The following is a 26,186-nucleotide window of genomic DNA, read 5'->3' as shown; positions in this document are numbered from 1 at the left end:
AACAAGGGCATAACATCTTTCAAAATTATGGATAAATCTATTGTGATTGATTTGTTATGACTTATGAAAATGACATTATTGATCTACTAGATCTAGATAGTTAGAGAATTTCCAGCAGAATCTCCAAATTTTTGTACTATTTACAGAATGAACAGTGACTTTCACCTTTTAGCTACTTACTTTTTCAAATACACTTCCAACAGATTCTATATCCTATTCTCTATCTCATTTAAATACTATTTCTTCATTCATTATTTATTATTTTTTTAATAACTACATATCTTCCAACATTTTTTTATTCAACATCTAATTATTATAATAGAAAAAAAGCATTTGAAGAGTGAACAGTAACTCGTTAGACTTGATGAGCTACTGTTTATGAGCCAAAAAAAATCTAGGAATAAAGAGTCTATTGGAGAGTTTTTTATTTTTATTTTTTTTATTTCACTCCCTATTATAGAGAGAATTTTAAGTATACATATACCATTGAAGATGCTCTTAGAAGCAATCTAATGTTGGTCCACTTGTGCAAAAAAACAAGTTTGGAAATAAAAATAAAAATAAAATGGTACTTTGAGATGGTGACTTCCCTCATATCATATGTACGACAATACAGATCTGAATGTCCTGCGGAAAATTATATGGTGTGAATTTGAAGCCACTAAATCACCGACTTCCATTTTTCAAAGCTAAACAGTAAAACACACCCCATTCGGCAGTTACCCATTTCTTTCAGTTCTTGCAGCTGGAGCTTTACTCTCTCTCTCTCTCTCTCTCTCTCTCTCTCATTCATAAATTCATATATATATATATATATCCGGCAATGTTAGCCGGCAAGGCAGCAGCAGCAACGACGTCGTTTTGCTCACTCCAAGCCACCCTCCTCACACTCGCAATCCTAACTCTCCTTTCCTTCACCTACTTCTCCCTCAACTCCTCCATCCTCCACTCCCATCCCCTCTCTCCTCTCAACCACCACCACCTGCTTCCCGCCACTATCCCCGAAGATCACGTCAACACCACCACCACCACCACCGTTGATGACCACCACCAACAACTCTCCGATATTTACCATTCGCCCAAGGTTTTCGGGTTGAATTTCGCCGACATGGAGGCCAATTTCAAGGTCTACATATATCCAGATGGAGATCCCAACACTTTCTACCAAACCCCGAGGAAGCTCACCGGGAAGTATGCCAGCGAGGGCTATTTCTTCCAGAACATTCGCGAGAGCCGATTCCGGACCCTGGATCCCGATCAGGCTCACCTCTTCTTCATCCCCATTTCCTGCCACAAGATGCGAGGCAAGGTACTGCGCTTTTCGCCAATCTGAACTGTTCTATATGCATCGATTGAAAATGTGAGAACAAGTTGGAGATTTTGTGAAATTTTTTTAGGGATTTTAGGAGTAATTGAGAGATAAAAGAGAAGATTTTCCAGCACTAGATGCTCTATGTTAGATTTTTTTTTTTTTTGGTTACGAGTCTTGAATTTCTTGTTATTGACTACAATAAAGCATTGGACTCTAAAATGATCTATTCCTAAAAAGACTAGGACTGCTAGTAATAACTAAGAAAAGTACTTAAGAATTTAATCAAAATACAAAATAGGACTCATGGGCATTTGGGTGGGGTCAGTTGCCCGTAGGAGTTTGATTAAGGTATGCTTTGCGACGTGCAACTAATCTGGTACAGGGGAAATCTATTCCAAAAAAGGAAAAAGAAAAATCCGGAATTAACGAGATTGGCATTGTTATGTAAAAATGTAATTAAAATTGATCCATCAACAAATAAACAATAAAGTAAGACTCAATTCAACTTAACTAACTAAGCAGGTCCTAAGAGAGCTATACATCATCCGAAGGATGCCAATGTAAATGCTTTTGCGCTACTTTTTGTGATGGAAAGAATTTGGTGAAAATTGGAGAGGTTGGATTTGTGCCTGTATTTTTAATGTTTGATTCTTAGTCTTAGTGAACTGTTCCCGTTCTGGTTTCTTTAGTGGTTTGAGGGGGTCTAAGATATGATGGCCGCTATTTCCATTGTCTTTTGTTTTGGTTATGGAGGTGTAGAACAAGATGCTGTAGAAAACTGAGGAAAGAGGCTTCATTAATGACTTCAGAGTGGGAACTGTTGCAGAAACTAGGCTTCGCATCTCTCACCTCTTATTTGCCAATGTTAGAATTTTATTCGTGATGCAAATGTTGAAAAATTTCTTTATATTAGAATGGTGCTGATTTGTTTTGAAGCTGTTATAGGTCTAATAGTAATCTTGGGTAAGAGTGTAAAACTGAAATGGTTCCAATGGAAGAGTTTGGCGACTTGGTAGAGCTCATAGATGTCCTATGTTGCAAGATTGGGAATTTTTTGATGGCTTATCTTGGAATTCCATTGGGGCCATCCTTTAAAGTGAAAAATCTATGGAATCCATTCATAGAGAAGATGGATTGTAGATTATTTGGTTAGAATAAGTTATACTTGTCGAGGAGGAGGAGGAGGGGGGGGGGGGGGGGGAATAATGCTTTTGAAGAGTACACTTTTTAGCTTACTTACGCACACACTCTCTCTCTCTTTATCATCCCCACGTGTGGCAAACCAATGGAGAGACTACAGAGAAACTTTTTGTGGGTGGTTCAGGAGATGAGAGTTCAAATACCATTAGATGAGGTGGGATACAATTTGCTCCCTTGTTGCTAATGGAGGATTAGATGTAACTTTGTAAGGAAGATTGGAACCCTTAATCAGGCTTTATTGGAAATGGTTAGTGCACTTTGGGATGGAAAATACACATTTATGGTGATAGGTGTTAGGCTATTAGCTATGAAGTAAGGTGAGGAATGGGGTGGATGGGCATTGAAAGCTATTTGAGGGACTCATGGTTGTAGCTATGGAAAAGCATTAGGGTGGAATGGGACATACCTCTACACCGATAGATGGTAAGATGCGGAGCTGGAATGTCAGATTTCATAGAGGCTTTAATGATTGGGAGTTAACGTAAGGTGAGGAATGGGGTGGATGGGCATTGAAAGCTATTTGGAGGACTCATGGTTGTAGCTATGGAAAAGCATTAGGGTGGAATCGGACATACCTCTACACCGATAGATGGAAGATGCAGAGCTGGAATGTCAGATTTCATAGAGGCTTTAATGATTGGGAGTTGGGAGTTGGTGAACTCCTTTCTAAATCTTCTTTACTTACCCTTGAAGAATGGGATGTGATAGAATGAGTTGGAGATTAAAAGGGAGTAGTGATGTGATGTTCGCTCTTTTTACAATGCTTTAAGGGGTACATGTGCAGTTTCTTTGCCATGGAAGAGTATTTAGTGTGTTAAGTCTCCAATGAGGGTCTCCTTTGTATGGACAATAACTTGGAGAAAATCCCTTAAATGTTATAATCTCATTAAGAGAGGCTATATGTTAGTAGGATGGTGCTGTATACATTGGTGCAGTGGGGAGACAGTGGATCATTTAATGTTACATTGTGTTGTTGCGTATGATTTGTGGAGTTTTGTTTTTTAGATCTTTTGGGATTTCAATGGGTGTTACTGAAAAAGGTCATTGATCTTTTGTTTGGTTGGAGAAATTGGATTGGCAAACATTTATCAGATATTTGGAATTTAGTCCCTTTATGTTTGATGTGGACATTGGGTAGAGAATGAAATTGTCGTACTGATGAGGATGTAGAAAGTTCGGTGACTCAATTGAAAACAATATTTGTTATCTTTGTTTGATTGGTCTCTTGTTTGGGGCCTTACCAATAATAATTTTATTGCTGATTTTAAAGAGTTGCTACACGTTTGTATATAATACATTTTCTTTGTAATTCTTTAGGCCTCCTTGTGTTCAGTATTTATGTTCATGAAGTAGTCTTTTTCCAATAAAATATCATTACTTTAAAATTAAAAAAATAAACCTAGATTTCTCTTGCTCCTTATATCTTCAAAGGGGGGCTGCCAATTACTTTCCCTGTCAAGTCTACATGAAATCTGAAAGTTCATTTGCCTTTCTAGGCATCCACAAAGAGTTTATTCTAGTGTTGTGTTGTATAACTTCTCCAATTAACCAATTGGATATTACTATAAGTGATGTAGGTCCTGTAAATAGCATAGCAATGGCCTGAGAGATACTGCCATTCATATTCATAAGCATGTAATGGAGAAAATTTTCAACTCATAAAGGTGAAGAATTCTTTTTCCTTAATTATGGGAAGATCTTGCAGTATTTAACTTTTTGTTTTTTGCTTTAATTTCCTGGCCACATATTTATTATTTCTTCCAATGAAGGCTTAGACTCTCTAATGCGGGAGTCGCAAGAAGATTTTTATTTAGTATTATTTATGTTTGCAAGTCAATTGGATTTTTTATGTTTTAGGTCCTAGTAGTTTATTAGGCTATTAATATTTTAATTTGAAAGCAAGGTTATTTTTGTAATGAGGCAATTAGGGTTTTCTAGCCAATTAGGACTTGGGTTTAGCAATCCTTTATAAGCAACCTATTCTACTCCTTGAGGAGGGAGTTGATAATTTGATGAATGAAAAAATTGGTCGTTTGGTCTCTTTTGGTATGGTGCTGATTCTAGGTCCACCCTAGGTGCTGACTCCTAGTAGTTTTCTCGTTTGGTTCTGACTCCAAGTAAGGTCTAGGTGCTAACTCCTAAGTCATATCCATTTATTTTATTGTTGTTTCAATTTTGTTCTGGTTGTCCTGCATCACTCTCACTAACTGCCATATCATTTTTGTTGAGATAAAAGATGAATAAGTGTGTTACTTTATAATATGGAATGTATTGCAGTTACTGGTTGTTTTGCTCGTGTCAGTTATAATTTTGTAGGTTCAAGTTCATAAAAAATAAAAACAAAATAAAAAAGAAGAGAAAAATTACATTTTAAACCCTATAATTTGGACGGTGTAACAAATTAAATCATTTAGTCTCACAAGTAATAAATTAAACCATAAAAGTTTCAAAATTTAACAAATTATACCTTGAGATTTCAAAGAGTAACAAATTAAACCTCACCCCATTTAAGTGGACTTTGTTTGGTGTTTGATATAATTTTAGGGTTTAATTTGTTACTTTTCAAAATCTCAGGGTTTAATTTATTATTTTGAAGCTATAGGATTTAATTTGTAACTTTAAATTTCAGGGTTTAATTTTTTACTATTAAAACTATAGGGTTTTATATGTTATACCCCTAAACTATAGGGTTTACACATGGTTCTTCCATTTTTTGAGTTCCAAAACTCCCTTAGATTTTCTATTTGATATTCTTGTAATTTCTTAAGCTACTTTGTGTTCACCATTGTGACTGTAGAGTACTTTTCATTTTCATTAAAGTATAAAATTCTAATTGCTTATATATATTAAAAAAAAAAAAAAAAATTCCCAAGAAAATAATTGTTATCGATTCTGTGAAGAAGAAGTGGCTATAATGATTTCAAATGTGGATGGTTACATGTTACGGAAGGTTCTACCGTGCTGACTATGACAGCAAGTGCATCTTTTACAGACTCAGAACTATTTCTGAATTTGTCAGATGTTGGTCATATTCAAGACACATACAACTAATACAACACACACACACACACACACACACACACACACATCTGAATGCATTGGGTTAGGTCTGACTGACATTTCCTTCCTATCTATAATTTGATATATTCTGTGCTGGTATGTGATGATTGCTTGATCATATGCAGGGTACTTCTTATGAGAATATGACCATAATTGTCCAGAATTATGTGGAAAGCTTAATTTCCAAGTATCCTTACTGGAATAGAACCTTGGGTGCGGATCATTTTTTTGTCACTTGTCATGATGTTGGCGTTAGGGCAACAGAAGGATTTCCACTTCTTGTAAAGAATTCAATTCGAGTTGTGTGCTCCCCAAGCTATGATGTTGGATTCATTCCACATAAAGATGTTGCTCTGCCTCAAGTATTGCAGCCATTTGCTCTCCCAGCTGGAGGAAATGATCTTGAAAATAGGTAAAATTGTGGGATGTGAATTTTTGATTCCCTGATTAACATTCTTTCACATCTTGACTTAGCTTCCGAGTAGATGACAATGGACAGTTTTGTGGGGTATTTTCCTGCTTTGATTATTTGTTGCTTTTTTCCACAGCTACTCCTTCAAAAAATCAATTGGAAAGTTTTGCTCTAAACTGGTTTGGAGCTATCTTCCTCCAACCCACTATGTTGCTATTGAAGATATCATCTGTGTACAGTTTTAGTCACTTGACTTTTTTAATGAGTAGTGTGACTTGTTTAAATAATACACATGGATAATCTTATAAATTATCACGTAGTGGGTTGGACTCTGTTGGAGGATATAGGAGCTAAAATTTTTCCAACTTAATTTGATTTACTTTACTTTATCTCAAAAGGAAATAGTCCATATCAGAAAAGAATGCACACCTCCCCCTCCTGTTATAAACAATTTCCTGGTATTTGAACCACAATCTGATTGTTATCTTGAATGCAATGTGGTTACTGCTTTATGTTGTGGTGTCATGATGTGCTAAAATCAAATGAGGGGGGAAGATTTTTATATTCACCTTTCGAATAAGGTTTAGATAAAACTGCAAAGAACAGTTAGATGCACGCAATAAACACTTACTGTTGATGATCAATGGCATGGCTCATTTGGAAGTTGAACCATGGAACTTGTCTGAAAGTCTACCATAGTTGAAATTAATTATGCCGCTTTCTTCTGCAACTTTTTTTATACGTATAGAATTCTTTCCCTGAAAGTGGATTGATTTGTAGAGATGTTTGGAAATATGTGGAACTTGAACCTATTTCAGTTCAGACCTCAGCTTGAGTAGTTGTTGTTTAGTGTATTACTTCCCTTTCTTAATATGGAGGTCAGGCCATCGGTTTAACTCAGTAAGGGTGGGAACCTGTGGGGTTTGGACCTTTGGGGTTGTTATTACCTTTGCAGTGGAAAGAAAAACTAAGAAAAGAAAGTCATCTTAGTGTATTGCTTCCCCTTCTCAAGATGGAGGTCAGGCCATCGGTTAACTCAGTAAGGGTGGGAACTTGTGGGGTTTGGACCTTTGGGGTTGTTTTTACCTTTGCAGGGGAAAGAAAAACTAAGAAAAGAAAGTCATCTAATTAATTTTTTTATAAGGTGTCTCTTTTTACGGGAGGACTTGATAAGTTGTTGTATATATTAACGTCTAGTTAGACGTAGCACGAGTCATCTTCTCTGTTTTCCCTAGCAGCTAAGAGTTGAGAAGTATCACTTCATAAAATGAAATTGAGATTGGAAAAGCTGTCTATCCAATCTGTGAAGCATAATCTTGGAGCTTGGTTCACTTGATTTGGCTTTTGTCAACTTACCAACCCAAACATGTTCAATAATGTTGTCAAGCGTTTATGGGAAAAATGAAATGCAAGAGTGGAAATATTTCACAATCCCATGAACCTATCAAATTTTGCAGAGACCTTTTGTTTTCATAAAATTTTTTATTTGATTTTTTAAATATGACTTTTTTTAAGACTCTCTCTCCTCATCTTGAATGGTATGTAGTTTTCATTTCATAAGAATGTCTCATGGTGTCGTCTTATTGCTTGTGGAGAGTTGTCAACTTGTTATAGGTTAAGACATGCCTTACATGGGTGGGTGATTATGATTTCTCTATATTATCCACTTAAAGAACGCAGAAAGGTAATTCATTGCTTATGAAAATAACAAAGATGCTTTGCAGGACAAAACTTGGATTTTGGGCTGGACATCGGAACTCAAAAATTAGAGTAATACTAGCACGAGTTTGGGAGAATGACACAGAACTTGACATTTCGAATAACAGAATTAATAGGGCTATTGGACCGCTTGTATATCAAAAGAGATTTTATAGTACTAAGTTCTGCATATGCCCTGGTGGTTCCCAGGTGAACAGTGCTCGCATAGCTGACTCAATCCATTATGGATGTGTTCCTGGTAAGATCTCAGTATTTCTAGGCTGTTCATATGATTAAGGTATTGGATAGTTTTTGTTCCATTTTCTCTTGTTACATGCATGGTAAATGTGGATTGTGGAACCATATACCTGAATAATTGAGTAAGTAGAGATTAATCAAAGAGACAAAGACCCATGGCCTGTTCCAAAATATGATTATTCATTATTGATGCAAGGCAGACCAGAACGTGCATAATCAAATTGAAGAATAGGAAAAATAAAATGGAGAACGTAGGAATTAGCAGCTAGGCCTGCTTAAAGTTAGCACCAAGCATGAGAAAGCCTCTAGGAGTCAACACCTAGGTTGGCTGAAGTTGGCACTAGACCTTTGGGACAATTTCAACATGAATTTTATTCATCAAATCACTACCCCTTTCATTGAAGAACAATACCTTGTTTATATAGATTACTAAACCCTAATTCTACTGATGTAGATAAGAAAACCCAAATTCTAAATGACCTGGGAAAGTCCCAATTATTGAATTTCAAAAATGATCTTGACTCTTAAATAAAAATACTAATAAACCTAATTACACAATAGGACCTAAAATAAAATAAAATTGACCAATAATAAATATAATTGACTTGAAAATTAAATACAACCAAATTAAAATCAAAATATCTTTGCACTTCCCGAATCAACTATACTTCGGCCTAATAACTTGGCTACATAATACCTAAACACAACAAGATCACTTTGACATTTTGCCTATGTAATGTTGAATATGTGATGATTTACCTTTGACTGAGATTATGGTTGCAATGCTTTAATTGGAGCTGTCTCAAAATATAATTCAATTCTCTTAAACAACTTTTGAAACCTACCTGGTAATCACCATTGAACACTTGGAGAATATGGTTGACCTAGAGGAGAAAACTGCAAACCTGAAAATAACCCAGGTGTCTAGCAGTCATGATTTCTGCTTTTGGATCATGATGGGAGCTGCCCCTGTAATACTATAACTAGGAAACAGACCTGCTACTATTGAGTATGTTCCATGGAATGCATAGGAAATTATCTTTTGAATAACATCAAGACATGAGAATGCCTTTGTTATGGAAATGTACAGTGAAGCACTAAGGTTAGCTTTTTGGCATGAAGCAGATAGCATTCAAATGAGATGAATCCCTTGGTGTACATCCTGTGTACTTGGGTTGTGTCCCTTTGTGCTGTATTTTATTACATAACCATTTATTACATAACCAGATGAGAAGAAAATGAATAAAAGAGAGATTCCATGTATCAACACCCACTCTCCCCACAAAGAAGTATAAATACTTGTGACTAAAATTCATGGCTTAGACTTCTGACCTGATTAGATAGTACTCTTAAATCTCAAACAACTTATGCTATTTTGGCTCATACATTAGTGTGGAAGTTTAATTGCAAAGTTATTTAGGTGAAAAGCCTGTGGCGTAGAACTTGACCTTATTAATAACATCAAGGAATTAATGGTAGATGTTAGTCTCAGTTTAATGTTTGGGTTTTTTCTTGTGAACTTAAATTTTTTTTTTAATTATTATTACTATTATAATAATGGTTAAGTGCTTAAATTCACTTGTTCCTATATTAGCTTAAACTTTTGGAACTAGCAATAGTTTATCATACTATCAGAGTAGATGGTCCTTATCACAAGAGGAAGAGTGTTAGAATAATGGCTAAAGTTAATAAATTTACATTTTCCTATTAGTTCAAGCTTTTGGGATTACCTGTGGTTTATCATTTTTTTATTTATTAATTTCTAAAGCCCTAAGTTCCTTATGTACTGGATCTCTTGCAGTGATATTGTCAAATTATTACGACCTGCCATTCAATGATATTCTTGATTGGCATAAATTTGCTGTTGTACTTAAGGAGCATGATGTGTACCGGCTAAAGCAAATTCTCAAGGACATAGCTGATACTGAGTTTGTTGCTCTTCATAAGAACTTAGTTAAGGTAGAATATGACTTTCTATCTCAATTTGAAAATTCTAAAGTAGTATATTTGATTTATATCACTTCTCATTTTCATATAATTGATTTGCTCCTACGCTTTATATTATTTCTTTTGGCATCAGCATAGGTGGAGCTAAAATTTTTAGGTTTTAGCAACTCAAAACTACTTTATCTATTTTAACACCTCACTTTACAATTCACCCAATATCAATGGTTCTATTTTTTTTATCACTTCATTTAAATATTATTTCTTTATTTTTTATTTTTTATTCTTTCTTTCTCTCTCTTTCTTACTTTATCAATTTGGCCTACCTTTTTTTTTACTTTCTTGTCCACGCAGTTTCTTGGTCTGACTTGTCTGAGTTCAGAAAGAAATAAAAAATATATATATATATTTTTTATAAATTGTAGCTACAGTGAGCTGCCAAATCTTTGGCAGCTCACTGTAGCTCATTGCCAAAGTTTAACTATACCACCATCGATGTGGCCTACCTTTTTAGTTTTTTGGGTGTAAACTATAATTATTAAGAATTTCCTTTTTGGATTGTCTTTTATCAGGTTCAGAAGCATTTCCAGTGGAACTCTCCCCCCATCAGATATGATGCATTCCATATGGTCATGTACGAGCTCTGGTTGCGCCGCCATGTTATCAAATACTAATTTATTCACAATTTCAATAGATTATACGTACATTTACTGGCTAGTTATCAAAAAATCCTGTAAATCATCATATACGTTCTTTATCTGCCCTGATTGACTCTTGATGGGGAAGTAAACTTACCAAGTGTTTTTGTTTAGGTGTTCCCTGGAGGTTTTGTAAAAATTATCTTTTTTTAAAGATAATTTGTAAAAGTAGAATACATTTCAAATCATTTGGGGATCTAATGCAATTTTGAATTCATGTTGTGACGTGATTTTTGTGCTCAATTTCGAAACCTTTAACCATTAATCCAAGCACTTCCAGAACTCTCAATCAAACCCACATCCTTAGGCCCTCAATGACTGTTGGAATCTCCATCACCACCACATGCATTTCACCAGAATTATACATACGCTCAAATCACAACCAAACCCACATCTATGGCTTATGGCCAAGAAATCTCTACTAGTACCTGTCGAAGCATGCCCCTGATTTGACCTAAGACAACCACACTCAAATCCATATAGCAAGATTTTGTTGTGAACAGCTGCTACTCCACTTTCAGACCCACAAGAGGGAGGTGAGATAGCAGAGCGTGAATGGGTGCTACTCTGTTGCCTCCTGCTGGCTCTATTAGCCCCACTTGACTTCTGCTCTTTGGTGTCTTGTTCTTTCATCTTGTTTTTCATCGAAATTTTGTGACAATGTTGCTTTCGTGCTTCATAGAAATGCTTTCATTTCATGGTGAATTTATACTTTGTTTGTCACTTCCCGAACCCAACAATATAGATAGGCAAGTGACAATGGCGCACTCTTAAAAATTTTTCACCCTACAAATGTGCAAGGCCTTCTTAGCAACTAAAAATTATCTTCAAAGAAAATTCCATCAATAAATCCACAATCACCCTCAATAATATAGTTGTCAAAAAATCTCCAAAGTACTAATAGAAACCACAATCCAAACTTCATGACTGTTAAACAAAAGATATACTAATTATTACAAGATCATCTTATTTCAAAAATTCCTGGTTCTGTTATTGATGTTGATTGTAAAGAAACCCAAGAACCATAATTTTAAGCATCTCCATGCTATTTTTTTAATTGGTAAGTTACACACAAACCCAGTGTGTCTTGAACTCATAATCCGCTCCATCTTGCTCTTATAAGATGAGATTTTGGTACTACACTTACTATATAATGTTCACTCCCTAATTATATAAAGGACAAAACTCAGGTACACTACATTAAATTTCTATCATGTAGGAGAATTTAAAATAATGTTCATTTGGAGCTACTATAAAGTGATTCTTTTAGGAACTAATTTTTCTGTCACACCACATTTGGCCCCAAATTTATAAATCACTTACATCCTTTAAAATCCCCAAAATGCACTCATTAGACAATAAACACCAACTCCTATGTATAAATAATAACAATTTTTTATAAAGAATAAAAACGCCAAATCGAAAGTCATATTTACTGAAACATAAATTTGACCCCATTAGTCTATGAAGTGATTATGGTTTCATCTAAACAATCTAAGGGTATTTAAACAGTTTTTGTCGAATCATTAACCCATTATCTAATCCAGCATGCTGGAGGCATTATAGGTTTTGTCAATTGGACAAGGGCATTGTAGATTTTTTCAATTGGATAAAGGAAATTTGTTTTATTATTATTGAGAATGTTTAGCTCATGAGGCAATGGTTTTATTCCATCTAAATTAAAATTTAAAATACAATCTTTCCATTAAAAAATGAAGTTTCAAGAAATTGAAAATTTTTATTCTGACCAAAATCTTATTACCAAAAATGTTAAGAAATTAAAATAAATTTTATATTTATTTTGATTGTTAAATTCATCGATCATAATTTTGTATTTTTAATAAATGAGGACAATGCATCTAGGCCTCCTACGGACACACCAATCCACGGAGTGAAGTTGAGAGAAAGAGAAGGAAAGTCAAAGAATTGAATTGAATTGAATCTTACTGTTTGAATTGTTTGGTTTTTTATGTATATGGATTGAAAATGAGAATAAGTTTATATCTTGGTTAGCTAAATGGTTAGAATAGGCCCACTAATCACTAAATTGAATTTTTATTTGGATTGTAGTGGGGTTGATCTTATTAGATTTGGGAAAACATATTCCTCGGCAATTAGCTACAATGATGGATGCTTCATCCCAATTTCTTGTATAATACTATTGAGATATTTTTTTGTTCATAGCACATTATGGGAGAAATTTGAAACCAAATTTATGTCAATCTTGGGAGAAATGTATCTTCATAACACCAACAATGATGTCTATATATGAATGAATCTAGATCTGGGTTTTGCGTATAAATATGGAACTGTATGTGCAGTTTTGGGAAAAATTATGGGCTTTTTGCATTTTACATTGCAAATTTAATGTTTTCTTTAGACAGCCATTTGGATTTGTGCTTTGTTTAACATGTATTTTGTTTTTCTTTTACAGATTTAATGTTTTGACTTAATGATTATTAAGTTGTAATCGACTTTGACCATCAAAACCTTATGTTTTAAAGAAATATTTGAAGTTTTGGACTCCAATCACTAATAAGAAGATATCACTTGTTTTTATCATGTGCAATACATATGACTCACTTAACCTAACCAATCAAATTAGTCATGTGTATCACACACAACAGAACACATGCCATCTTTTTATTGCTACCAAACATTTTCGGAAAGAAATTTTGCTGTCAACATTCATTAGATAACCTTTTATCAATTAATTTATATATTTATTTTTAAATAATAAAAGAAATCCGTTAAACTTGCGCCTGTGTAAAGGGGGTAGGTCACAATATTTAGTTGGAATAAAAAATACACTTTCACAAAAATAACATTATACTTAATTGAAAGTATTTAAAAACTCTAAAACTAAGAACAGAATAGACATAATTGAGAAATTTGACATGGTCAATAAAATTGTACTTCCAGTTAAACTTACATGCCTATCAATTCTCCAAATAAATTAAAATGAAAATATCTTTTCCACCTATGCTATTGGTGTGTTTAGAAACTTTTCTTTCTAATTTGAAAATAATAAAAAAGTTGAGGGGTGTGTTTTTTGAAAAAAAATTTAATAAAAAAAATACTATATGTATATATATTTTAATTAAAATAAGACCCCCTGAATTAACTTTTATTTGGCTGCTAAAATTCTAAAGTAACCTAACATTGAGAAGTAAAGAGTAGCAAAGTTGGCAGGTGAAGTACTTGGAGGGTGACCATAATTATTTAAAAAAATGACAATGACATCCTGTAATAATTTTTTAATAATCTATAAGCGGTGACCTTAATTATATTATCAATTGAAAAGTAAATGTTAACATAACTTAAACATAAAATATCCACTAGTTTCCAAAAAAAATATTAACTAGTAATTTTGTACTTCAAAAAGTATGAAAAATGGCTTCAATTAAAAATATTATAATATAGAAAATTAAATAAATATTATTTAAATGATATTCAACAAAAAAATAAGTATATATTTTTCCCTCATTCTGTATGTAGCCAGTCTTGGTGAAAAGTTTCAATTGAAATTGGTAAAACCACTGGCCATAAAAGAATATGTTGATGCACAAATTTATAATTTTGCATAAATAAAAATTATTCGTAGTCTCTTTTCAAGATAAAAAAATTTATTAGTAAATAGTGGATAGGAGGAAATGTGGTTTGAGCCACAAACATAAAATACCACAAAAGATACCATTACAATTAAACCTATCACTTGAACCTTACCTTTTTCACAACTTAGTACTTAAAGCATATATCAATTCATAAGTTTCAAGTTATTAATATGTCTTACTATTATAGGTTCTAGATAAAGAGGTCAATGAACGTAATAATAAACACACCAAATAAATTAATTATAAAATATTCGTCTTTTTGATAATAATGAAATGGGGCAATATATATACCCTACATGAGCCTAAATGAAACTTCTAGTTGCTAGGACCAGCCTTCCTCATTTGATAATTAAAAAATATATACCATTAGATTTTCTCTCAATTTTGACTTCAATTATATATATAGATTACAATTACACATGTATTGGTTTAAATTATATTTGGTGTAAGAGTTATACATTTTTCAAATCATAAATGAGTTTTACTCTCTCTTTTTTAATTTTTTTTATATACATATGAATTTACTTTTTTTTTTTTTCTTTATTGGGTTTTTGACTTTTTATTTTTATTTTTTATATTACCTTCTTCATTTTTTGCGCAACATGAACAAAAATTTCAAAAAAAAATTAAGATAGAACACGTGCAGTAAAACAAAATATATCTAACTTTACAATTCTTTATTGTTATTTTTGGGGGTAAAAAAAGGGGAAAAAACTGCTTCTCCTATCTTCTCCAGCTTCATTTTATTTTTTGCTTTTCTCCACTGCCGTTCATTCCACTCTTCTTCCAAGCCGCCAAACCCTTAGAATAACGATCTCCGAATCGAAGCAGAAAAACCCAAACCCAGAAATCGCGATCTCGGCCCTATTTCTCTCTCCGATCTGCTACTTCTTTCGAAGCTAAGCCTGTGTGTAGCTGAGACAGTGTGTCGTCATTCTGAAATGGGTAAATCAACATCCCCTCTTCTTTTTATATGCAATCATTTGATTATTAGAGCAGGAAGCCTTCCATTTCGTGCTTTTACTTCTTATCATTATTGTTCTACTATTAGAGAAAATACGAAAATCCCATATCAGAATCGGAATCAGTTGTTGAAATCTATGAGAGATCACTGCAAATCTCGAACCTTTAAGAATCTTGATCATGCCTTAGGCCTGTTTGATATAATGCTTCACATGCACCCTTTGGCTTTCATTGGAGATTTTACTCTGTTGTTTATACTCTCACTGTTTTGATTAATTGTTTCTGCCACTTGAACCGGGTCAATTTGGGTTTCTCTGTCTTGGCAACAATTTTGAAACTTGGCTATCAACCAATCTGTATAATTCTAACCACTCTTGTCAAAGGCCTCTGTCTTCAAGGAAACGTTGTTGGAGCTGTAAATTTGGTAGAAGAAATGGAGAAGAAAGGGTACCAACCTGATGCAATTACTTGTGGAACATTACTAAACTTTTTGTGTAAGATTGGCGAGACTGGTGTGGCTATTAGGTTGCTTAGGAAGCTTGAAAAAGAGAATTTTGAACTAAATGTGGTGCTCTATAACACGGTCATTGACAGTTTATGTAAGGACAGATTGGTAAATGATGCTTTGAACCTTTTATCTGAAATGATGAGTAAAGGCATTCAACCAGATCTGGTCACTTACAATTCCTTAGTTCAAGGTCTATGCAATTTTGGCCGGGGGAGGGAGGCTGCTACCTTGTTGAATGAGATGGAACAAAGGAAGGTCATGCCAGATGTACAAACATTTAACATTTTGGTGGACACACTTTGCAAGGAAGGGAGGTTGACTGAGGCAAAAGAAGTTTTTAGAGTGATGATTTAAAGAGACCTTGAGCCTAACAAAGTCACTTACAATTCTTTGATTGATGGTTATTGTTTGCAAAACCAAATGGATGAGGCAGTTAAGACGTTTAATATGATGGTTGAGAAGGGTTGTTCACCCGATGTGTTTAGCTATAACATATTGATCAATGGATATTGCAAAAGTAAAAAAATTGATGAGGCAAAGTGTCTATTTCATGAAATGTCCAACAAGGGAATGATTCCTAATGTAGTGACTTACAACACTCTTATAGGTGGGTTATGTCGAGTGGAGAGAGTTCGGACTGCACTAGAGCTATTCAATACAATGCAAGCTTGTGGCCAACATCCAGATCCCCAAACCTATGCCATCTTGTTAGATGGCTTTTTTAAGAATAAACGAATTGCTGAGGTGATGGCATTGTTTAAGGTAGGGGTGTGCATGGGTCGGGTTGGGTCGGGTTGAGGGGATTTTTTGACCCAACTCACCATGGTGGGTCAAAAAAAATTCAACCCAACCCAACCCATCGTATAAGTTCAACCCAACCCAACCCAACCCACATGGGTCGGGTTGGGTCGGGTTGAACCCATGGGTTTGACAAATTTTTTTAGTATTATTATTAAATTGAGTAGAAAAAAAAATATTAATATATTAAAAAAAAAACCTAAATATTAGTATCAATGTAACTCTTTAAAGGCAAACAATACTAATAACAAAACAACAATAGTAATTTATTAAGATTTATGTGAACTAATTGACTTTTATATAAGATAGGAAGAACTGGCTATTTGAAAAAATTTATTAATTATATAATATATTTTTTATATATATTAAATTAGTATTAGTAGGAGGAATTGAGGAAATGCTGCTCTACAGCTGTTTTTTTTTTAATTATTAAATATAATATATATATATATATATATATATAAATGCCCTACAATTGATCTAAAAAAATTTATTAAATATAAAATATATTTTAAATATATATTAAATATGGGTGGGTCGGTGGGTCGGGTCGGGTTTGGCGGGTTTGTAATTTTATGACCCAAATCCAACCCGACCCGCCATAAAAAAATTTTTGTAACCCAACCCAACCCACCAAGCCTTGAAAACCGACCCAACCCAGCGGGTCGGGTTGGGTTGGGTCGGGTTTGGCGGGTCGGTGGGTTTTCTGCACACCCCTAGTTTAAGGAGATGGAAGACAAAAGGTTGTACTGTAATATTGTGATTTATAGCATCTTGATTGATGGTTTTTGCAATGTTGGGGAACTTACGATTGCAAGGGAAATCTTTAGTGGTCTTCCTGCAAAAGGATTGAAACCTAATGTTTGGACTTATATTATAATGATCAAAGGATTTTGCAATAATGGACTAGTTGATGAAGCAAGTGAGCTGCTTGAGAAAATGGATGTCAATGGTTGTTCACCTAACGAGCACACATATAACACAATAATCCATGGGTTTTTGCAGCATAGAGAGACATTAAAGGCAATGAAATATCTCAAAATGATGGTTGACAAGGGATTTTCCGCAAACGCAACTACTGCTGCCTTGTTTATTGACTTGCTGTCGTCTAATCAAGTAGATGAAAATATTCAAAAGCTGCTTCCAAAGTTTGGGTGAAGGTTATTTAGGTTCTCAAGATCAAGGACAACATTCATATTTAACCAATCACAAGTTATTATGTGAGTGATGTATATTTGCTTCAGTAAAATTCAATACTTTTTATGAGATGGTATTTCTTTCCAATTCTGTGCATTAGATTGTTTGTTCCTTTTACTGTCCGATCTTTTGCTGTGATTTTGTTGCATTAAACCCTTTCTCATGGATAGGTGTTTCAAATTTTTGCTAATGTAATGTTAATGCAAAATATCATACCTCTTGTATAAGTATGCACTCCCTAAACCAGCCCCAAAATTCTTAAACCATTAGTGATTAGGTCTGCACCAAATTAGTTCTGGAATCAGTTTCAGTTTTACAAAAGCAGTCTGGTTGTAATTTGCTTATCAAATTTGGTTTTAAAGCAGGTTATGGGTGCTTGTAAGTTAAACTATTGTTTTAAAACCACAATAGATTGAGTTGTCAGACTTCTGAAATATCAATAGTTTAAGTTACTGTCTCTTTCACTTTCATACCTCTTAGTGATCTTTTGCCAAAAGGCAGGATCTATTTTGTGTCCAACCTTCAAATTCTGATGTCCTGTTTGCGCTTTCTATGATTTGAGTGTTATTAGAGTTTCTTGAACCTTTATTCATTTGAGGGTATGTAGGATAGCTTTTCTAAAGTAAGAGTGCCATTATTAGTAAATTTTGTTATTTATTTATTTATTTTTTCATGATGAGGAACCTCACCAAGGCAAGGCCCTTTGGACCCACCCCTAGCGACAAATTTAGTTATTTTTTATATAACGTAGGGACAACAGTGAAACAAATAGTATAATTAGTATGGCTCTTTTGGTTGCTTCATGCCTCCCTTCCTCCCCCATTAGATAAAACTATATTGGAGTAAACTTATTGTTTTACATTGTACTGTATGTAATCATATCAACATATTGACTAATGATTAAGGACTAGGTATTTTCATTGCAAGTTATTCTTTTACCTTGGTGATATTTATTTTCTTGTATTGGCACTAGGTTGTTTGTTGCTGTTCTAGTTTTGTTATCTTTCCTTGGAACTATGTTGAGCACTAATGTTGTAAATTTGAACTTATTTTTGTGAAAATTATCTTGAACTTCAGTTGATGCAACATTGTGAACATGCAATTAGTTTTATGTATTTGTGAAATAACAAAATAATTTGTTTGCAATTGGTTATTCTCATGGGGTAATTTCGGTGCTCGTGATAAGTCAAATGAATATCAGCGAAAGACCATTGATACTAGTAGATTTTCCTTACTTAGTAGTTAATATTAGAGATCATCCTCTTTCTACTACCACTAATATTCTGACCTTTGATGGATTTGGTATACCTGCAATCCCCCTGTTACTATTACTTGCCTCATATGTAGAGCTTTTTTCTCTCACTAAATTTGTCATTATAGTTTATACACATTTTAGAATAAAACATAGGTAGGACATACATTCATCCAAAATTGCCAGATCAAATCTATTGATACAATATTATGAAAATGTACAATGGAGAGTTGTATCTTACTTTGAAACTGGAATAGAGTTTATGGGTTGGTAAAGAGGGAAAAGGTTAGAAGATTGAAATAAAATGTGAAATGCAATTCCAAATAAAAAATTTCCTTTGTATACATGTGTGTGTGTATGTGTATACTGAAATCTTTGGTAAGCAACAGGATTCTGTGCTGAAACCTTTTTTTTTTTTTGGGGGGGGGGGGGTGGGGGGGGAGGAGATAGATCAAGGCTGTACTGAATGCCTGCAAGGTATTTTGTTAGTGCCTGGTGGATGATCAAAGAATAAAAGATGGGGGAGGGTCAGGTTTTGCTTTCATAGATTAAGACGGCAAAAGGATCGTAGCTGGCTGCCATAGTTGGAAACTCAGGACTTGCAGACAATCACTTGTCTGGCTGTCAAATTCTGCTTATTATTCCTCTACTAAATCTAAAGCGTATCCTTGTTTAAGAATACAAGGCTTCCTAGATGGCAAATTGAAAGAGATTGCTCTAGCAGAAATGGAGTCTTTGTTTTTCAGTTTAGGTTCTTATGTGTTGCTACCACTATTGCTTTTTGCTAAGCCACTATGACTATTTAAACCAACACCCCCTCCCTCTCTCCCCCCCCCCCCCCCCCCCCTCAAAAAAAAAAAAAAAGAACAAAAAGAAAAGTAAAAAAACAGAAAGAAAGAAAATTGAAAGAGATTATTGTACCATACTTGCAAAGAAGAAAATGGTTTACGGATTAGAAGGAGCAGTTTAGAAGACTATAACAAAATGGAGTTGAAAATAAACATGTACACAAGTATTTCTCTATGTTTGTATATGCATATACAAAACATATATAAACACATACACAAACTTTGATGGTGTCAATAATTAGTTTCCTTTGCTTCCAATGTTTCATGTACAGTTCCATGTATTGAGTTGCACATAGATTTGGATGATTTGGCTGTTTGAAATGCTGTTATTAATTTATTTTGTTCATTGGATATTTTTATAATGTTAGGATACTAAAATGTCATGCCATTCAATCAGCAGGTGTTCATAAAAATAAAAAGAATTATGCATGTTCAACAAGTGTTGCAGTCACTAAGGTTTTTGATTCTGCCATCATCTTTAAAAAAAAAAAAAAAAAGAATCAATACTTTGGAGAAACACGCTTAAAGTTATTGGCCATTTGAACTAATATAACCATTACATCATACATTTGAAGTCCATTTACTAAGGACACGATCTATCCTATTGAAAAATGTATTGGAATTAGTTAGACCAAATCTTAAATCATCAGTAATATTTGTGATTAAAGGAGAAAAAATATAGGTGAATTTTGAATTCATGTATTGGCCTTTGGGATTTTTATTTTTATTTTCAAGTTCAGGAGGGAAGTGTTGTATGATGAGTTGAAGTTGATGGAATACTATATTTTTTATACCCCGGCTTTCCTTATTATATATTATACTTATACTTCTTTGTTTTCTAAGAAGATTAGATCATTAAAGATTAAAGGGAGGTTCGAACTTACCTTTTTACATTTTGCTTCTATTGTTTATTTTATTGGGTTTTTTATAACCAATGTAAGTAAGTGTAAATGAATATGATATCTCATCAGATGCTTAAGGGGGGCATACTTTATAGAAACTGTAGTTTATAAAACTAAAGAGTCGAAGTTCAAGTCCAGCTAAATTGGGTAGATTTTAGTATCATAGTAAAAATCTTGTTCTAATGACTACATAACCTAATTATACTTTTGCTTTATATTGTTTATGACTTGGAATTGTATGTTGAATGGTCGCTTAAGCAAGACAAAATTGTTTGGCCTTATTCCACCAATGGCAAATTCCAAGTGAAAAAAACTTATACCATCCTCCTCGATGAAAACCTCCCTTCTCACCCAAACTCACCTACTATCCCACCAAAGGTTTGGAAAACTTTATGGAAAGTTCCACTCCCACAAAAAATTCTGCTTTTTGTTTGGAAAGTTTTGCACTCAGCCCTCCCTGTAAGAAACACTCTTATCCATAGAGGCATTAATTGCTTTGATACCTGCCCCTTTTGTCAAAAAGATGGGGAAAGCTTAGACCACTTATTTCTTAATTGCCCTTTCTCTAGAGCTGTTTGGTTAGGCAGTGATTTAACCTCTTGCATTGACACACTTCCTTACCATTCCATATCTGATTGGATAAGTAACTGGATTCAAGGAAGCCGAAAGGAAAACCGATTCAAGAACTGCATTCCTAATTTGTTTGTCACCCTTCGGTGTATATGGAATCACAGAAATGGCATAGCCTTTGAAGGGAAATTACCCAATACAAAGGAGGTTAGGCTAACCTCAACTGCTTTAACACACAAGTACAATGCTGCTTTTATTGAAAATCTTACAGGTCAAGAGCAAACAAAAAAGGGAGACAGCCAGCATCTTACTACTGCCTGGCCTTACCAAGAAGATTGGCAATTGTTGTATCAAGTGGAAATTTCCAGAAAAGTGATTAGAGGAAGAAGAGGTGCTGCCTTGATAGGTAAATCAAAGGAAGGATGCCAACTTGTCAGAAAAGCCTTTCGCACAGCATTCCAAGACCCTAAGAAAACAAAGTTTGCGGCGATCCGTGAAGCACTCCTCTACACAGCTCATTTGGGTCTTCAAAGAGTGGTATTCCTAACTGATAGCAAGGAAATCCAACTCTTTTGGAGGTCTAAGAGTTACTGGCCTTGGTGGATTGAATCCTCAATAGAAGATATTCATAATATTATTAAGCAATACTCTACGCTACTTGTTTTTTGTGAAAATTTCAGACTATGTACTAACTGAATGCAAGGAACTTGCCAATATGATAGCAAGACAAACTCCAAATTTTGTGTTGTAATCTCTTTGTCTGGTATCAAAAAAAAAAAAAAAAAAAGCACGGCATTAGAACCAAAAAAAAAAGAAAAAAGAAAAAGGATTATGGTGTGTTTGTTTGTTTGTTTTTTTTTTTTGGTTGTCATTATTGTGACTAGTATTGGGCTGGCTAAATACCAATAGGCCCAATTAAAAATCTCAATACGGAATTCAATTGCTCAGGGAAGGAGGGCGGTGATCGGTTGCAATGACAGCACACCGTGAACCACCTCAATTCCAATCCCACTCTTGTTGATTAAATTTTTTGACCTACTAGTGTACTACACTACTTGATGACAATTAATTTCTGCAGTAAAAGCCCTTGTTGAAATAGCTGAACAATTAGGAAAGAAAGATTGGAATTTCAATCAGGACCCTTGCGCTAATAATGACCAAATCTAGATAAGAGCACAAGTGAATTCAAGGCCATTCTACCACAAGGAAACTCTTCTGCAATTGCAACTACACTGATGGTGTATTACACCTCCTTAAAATGGAATCCAAATCTTCTATCTCACTTTTCCTACTCTACTCTATACTCCACCAATAAAAGTTTGCCACGTGTTAACATAGTTAATTAAATACTATCATTATTGATTTATTAATATTACCATTATTAATTAATGATAATATTTAATTAATTATGTTAACACGTGGCAAGCTTTTATTGGTGAAGTATAAAGTAGAGCAAGAAAAATTGGACAAAAGATTTGAATTCCTTAAAATGTACGTGCAAAGCTTATTCTTATTGATTGATTGATTAATTTGTTTAAAATCCATACTAAGGAAATAGTGCATAGTGCATTTACACTAATTACTTATTATTAATTGAATTGATTGATTCTTTCTTCTTCCTTTCTCAGATTTTGCTCTAGCATTCACTCCACCCCCTTATATTCATGGTCACATTATATTCCTGTTTTTCTATCATTCTAGGTATGATAGAAAATGCTACAAAATTTTACAAAGGTTTTCGATGTGCAAATCAGAAGTAGCTTGAAGATAAAGATAGGTTGTTGCAGGTAATTCGTCTCTATAATACAATTCTGTCGTTTCTTGCCCTATTGAATGAGGAGAAATCATAGGACTTGAGATCAAGCAGTGATTTTCATGGCAAAAAAATCGTTCTTTAAGAAAATAAATCCATATCCAGCAGAAGAAATTTTGGACTCTAACCATCCTCAGGTTGGTATTTCTTAGTCTAGATCCCTACCTCTAGATTGGCAAAATATGGGTTCTTTAATTCTTTGTAGGTCATGTATCTGTTTGGTGAAAAAATTTTCTTTGGTTTTTTCATTTCAATTAATAATGGAAATTAATGCCATGTAATTAATATTTGACATGTACATGCCATAAGGTTCTTTTCCTCTCTTTCTTCTTTTGATTTTCTTGGATTTTATGATATGAGAAGATACTGTTGAATTGTGATTGAGTTAGTAAATAGGATTCAGGATGGAGGAATTTTTTGCATTTAAAGTATGGTTTTTTTTTTTTTTTCATTATTATTATTTTTTATTATATAAGAGTGCTTATGCATATACATGTTTGTAGAAATGCCAAAAATGGCTTTTGTTTATTTATTTTATATTTTTTATCCTCTGTGCATAATGTTTCCTTTCCTTAGTTATTTAATAGGTCATTGTAATGTTTTCGATGTGTTTGGATTTGTTTAGCTTCTTGTCATAGCAATAGCTATGCTTTGCCATGCTTGGTAGAGCTTTGCATTTGAGCCGGAGGATAATGTCTTAATTCTTCTAGAAAAGAAAGAAAATCATGTCTAGTATTCTATGTTAATGATTTACTTGTGTTCTTAGTGTTTTTAGAGAAATAGCCTTGATTGGTCCAAAGGTCTACATGTGGAAACTATCATCTATATGTATATAAAATCAAAACCTCTGAAACTCCTACAATTTTCTACATCAGCACAATATTTAAATAAATTTAAGTAAGATTATTTTTGTTTAGTCCAAACTTAATAAGGAGTGAAACTCTATCTTTCTAACAAATCCAACTTAAAGTCAAACTCATCATTATCATTAATCAATATATATATATATATATATATAACTAAAGCCTCCTACATTTAGAGAGAGAAAAACAAAACCCTAAACCGATAAATCTCAAAAAATTTGGCAATTTAAGTTGAGATTTTTTGATTTGTAGGTGGTTGCAAACCATTATGAAGCGAGCCAAGCTTCTTCAAAAATTTTCTACCTTTTTTGTTTTTGTTTTTGTTTTTTTTTTTGGTTTTTTGTTTGTTTGTTTGTTTTTTGTTTTTACCATGTTAGCTTTTGTTGGGTATAAATTATGAAAGGAGTTTGGGCAGAATTTTTTTTTTTTTAATTGATTTTCCCAACTCTGGCATATTGAAGTTTATAGCATTGATTTTAGCAATGTTGACGACTTTTTTAAGGGAATGCCTCAATGAAGGATTGGTAGGTATATATATATATATAGAGAGAGATTAAAGATTGAGATGCTGCAATTTTTTTTTTCCCTTACCACTAATTTGAAAAGGAAAGAAAATCTTTTGGATATATTTTTTTTTGTTAGTTTATTTCTTTTTCATGATTTCAAATCCTATTGAAAATCACTTTTGCTATTGAATACCAGAAATACTTCACCATTAATCTATTACAAATATATTTGTATTTTAGCGTTTATATACAATGATGCTAGGTGTAATCAAGAAACTATAATAAATTATAATAAATAAAAAAACTAACACATAAAACAATTGTAAACTTTGATTTATAATTTTGTTTTATTTTTTTTATTGTTGGTATGTAAAGAAAAGGTCAGCTAAGAGGCATGAATTACATCTTTATAGATTTAAATTTTGATATAAATTATGAAATGTAATATGTTATTAGTAGCTCATCTTCAGCTTGAATTTAATACCTCACCCTTTATAGATTAATGCTCTTTTTTGCCTTTCAATTGGTACTTCTTCTTCCTCTTTTTTACATTCATATATTTCAAAAACTATTCTTTCCAAATTTCTCACATTTGTGTGTGTGATGAGGGTTTGTTTTGTTTATTGGCTTAAAAATGTCCGAAGGAATTTAAAAAAAAAAAATAGTTCTACTATTTAAGCCAAATGACTGAAGCAATCTTTACTCAATATTTGGTACATTTATTTGTCTTCACTCTCTAACAAAGTCATTTTATTCATTTGAAAGTTGAGACTATATAACATTATTGGTGTTAGAGTTATCGCTATTGGTCTTAGTATTTTTATTTTTTCCTTTTAAGTTTTAACTTTTATAAGTGAAAATTTACAACTTTTATTCGACTCTTTCGTGCATTGCATGAGTTAGCGACTAGTTATGACTATTATGATCATCATCATCATAGTTTCCATATGTAAACCTTTGAAAATGATAATAAATAGTCAAAATAAGAACTTAGGGAACCTTGGTATGAAAGTAGTAATAATTCTAGAGACTCACAACATCTTTCTTCCATAAAAAAAATAGAAACAAGCTGTCCTAACTCCTTATAGACGTAGTAATTCAGCAAAAATAAAAAAATAAAAAAAAAATGATGTAGTTGTGGGAGGGTTTCTTGTCTCAACTCCCAATTAGCAGGTATTGTCCGCTTTGGTTATACCTCACGGTTTTGCTCAATCCCACATCGGGGAGAGACGCCTCCCACATGTGCCTTATAAGCTTAAGCCCAAAACACATTTGGGAGGCGTCTCTCCCCAATGTGGGATTGAGCAAAACCGTGAGGCATAGGCAAAGCGGACAATACCTGCTAATTGAGGGCTGAGACAAGAAACCCTTCCACAGTAGTAATTGAATATATTATACGGGGTCTACTATGAGAATTATACAAGACTAGCATTTTTATATAAAATATATATAAATATATATATATATATTCTTCATTCTATTCAATTAAAGGACTACATTTTAATGAAAAGATTACTATTTATTGCCATTGGTTTGCAACAAGGAAATAAAATCTAAGGATGGAAGCTCCAATGTTTAGTTCAAAAGCTTATAAGGGGAGGAATAGAGTGCACCATATTCTTCTTCTTCTTCTTCTTTTTAAAATATAAATTTAAACTGTGATACTTTTATTCCAAGGGAAAAAAAGAAGAAGAAGTAACTTTTGAATGCTTTTCGGATATGTAAGTTTTTTTTCAAATATTCAAAGAAGAACAACATTTATTCTAATAG

General features: G+C 33.4%; 3 protein-coding genes across 3 annotated transcripts; all 3 read left to right on the top strand.

Annotated features, from left to right (window-relative positions):
- The first annotated feature begins 615 nt into the window (after positions 1-615).
- On the top strand, positions 616-10,812 carry LOC115987739 (probable glycosyltransferase At5g03795). The gene is made up of 5 exons (XM_031111331.1): positions 616-1,309; positions 5,698-5,984; positions 7,709-7,941; positions 9,742-9,899; positions 10,457-10,812. The coding sequence occupies exons 1-5, from the start codon at positions 824-826 to the stop codon at positions 10,556-10,558; spliced, it is 1,266 nt and encodes a 421-aa protein (XP_030967191.1). The 5' UTR covers positions 616-823; the 3' UTR covers positions 10,559-10,812.
- A 4,758-nt stretch (positions 10,813-15,570) lies between these two features.
- LOC115983943 (pentatricopeptide repeat-containing protein At1g63080, mitochondrial-like) lies at positions 15,571-16,033 on the top strand. The gene has a single exon (XM_031106801.1). The coding sequence runs from the start codon at positions 15,593-15,595 to the stop codon at positions 16,019-16,021; it is 429 nt and encodes a 142-aa protein (XP_030962661.1). The 5' UTR covers positions 15,571-15,592; the 3' UTR covers positions 16,022-16,033.
- A 40-nt stretch (positions 16,034-16,073) lies between these two features.
- LOC115983942 (pentatricopeptide repeat-containing protein At3g22470, mitochondrial-like) lies at positions 16,074-19,225 on the top strand. Its single transcript, XM_031106800.1, has 2 exons — positions 16,074-16,429; positions 17,192-19,225. The coding sequence occupies exons 1-2, from the start codon at positions 16,088-16,090 to the stop codon at positions 17,621-17,623; spliced, it is 774 nt and encodes a 257-aa protein (XP_030962660.1). The 5' UTR covers positions 16,074-16,087; the 3' UTR covers positions 17,624-19,225.
- Positions 19,226-26,186: the final 6,961 nt, after the last annotated feature.

This window comes from Quercus lobata, chromosome 4 (assembly GCF_001633185.2).
Source record: "Quercus lobata isolate SW786 chromosome 4, ValleyOak3.0 Primary Assembly, whole genome shotgun sequence".
In the NCBI taxonomy this organism is placed as follows: Eukaryota; Viridiplantae; Streptophyta; class Magnoliopsida; order Fagales; family Fagaceae; genus Quercus; species Quercus lobata.
This window is presented reverse-complemented; position numbering and strand designations above follow the sequence as displayed.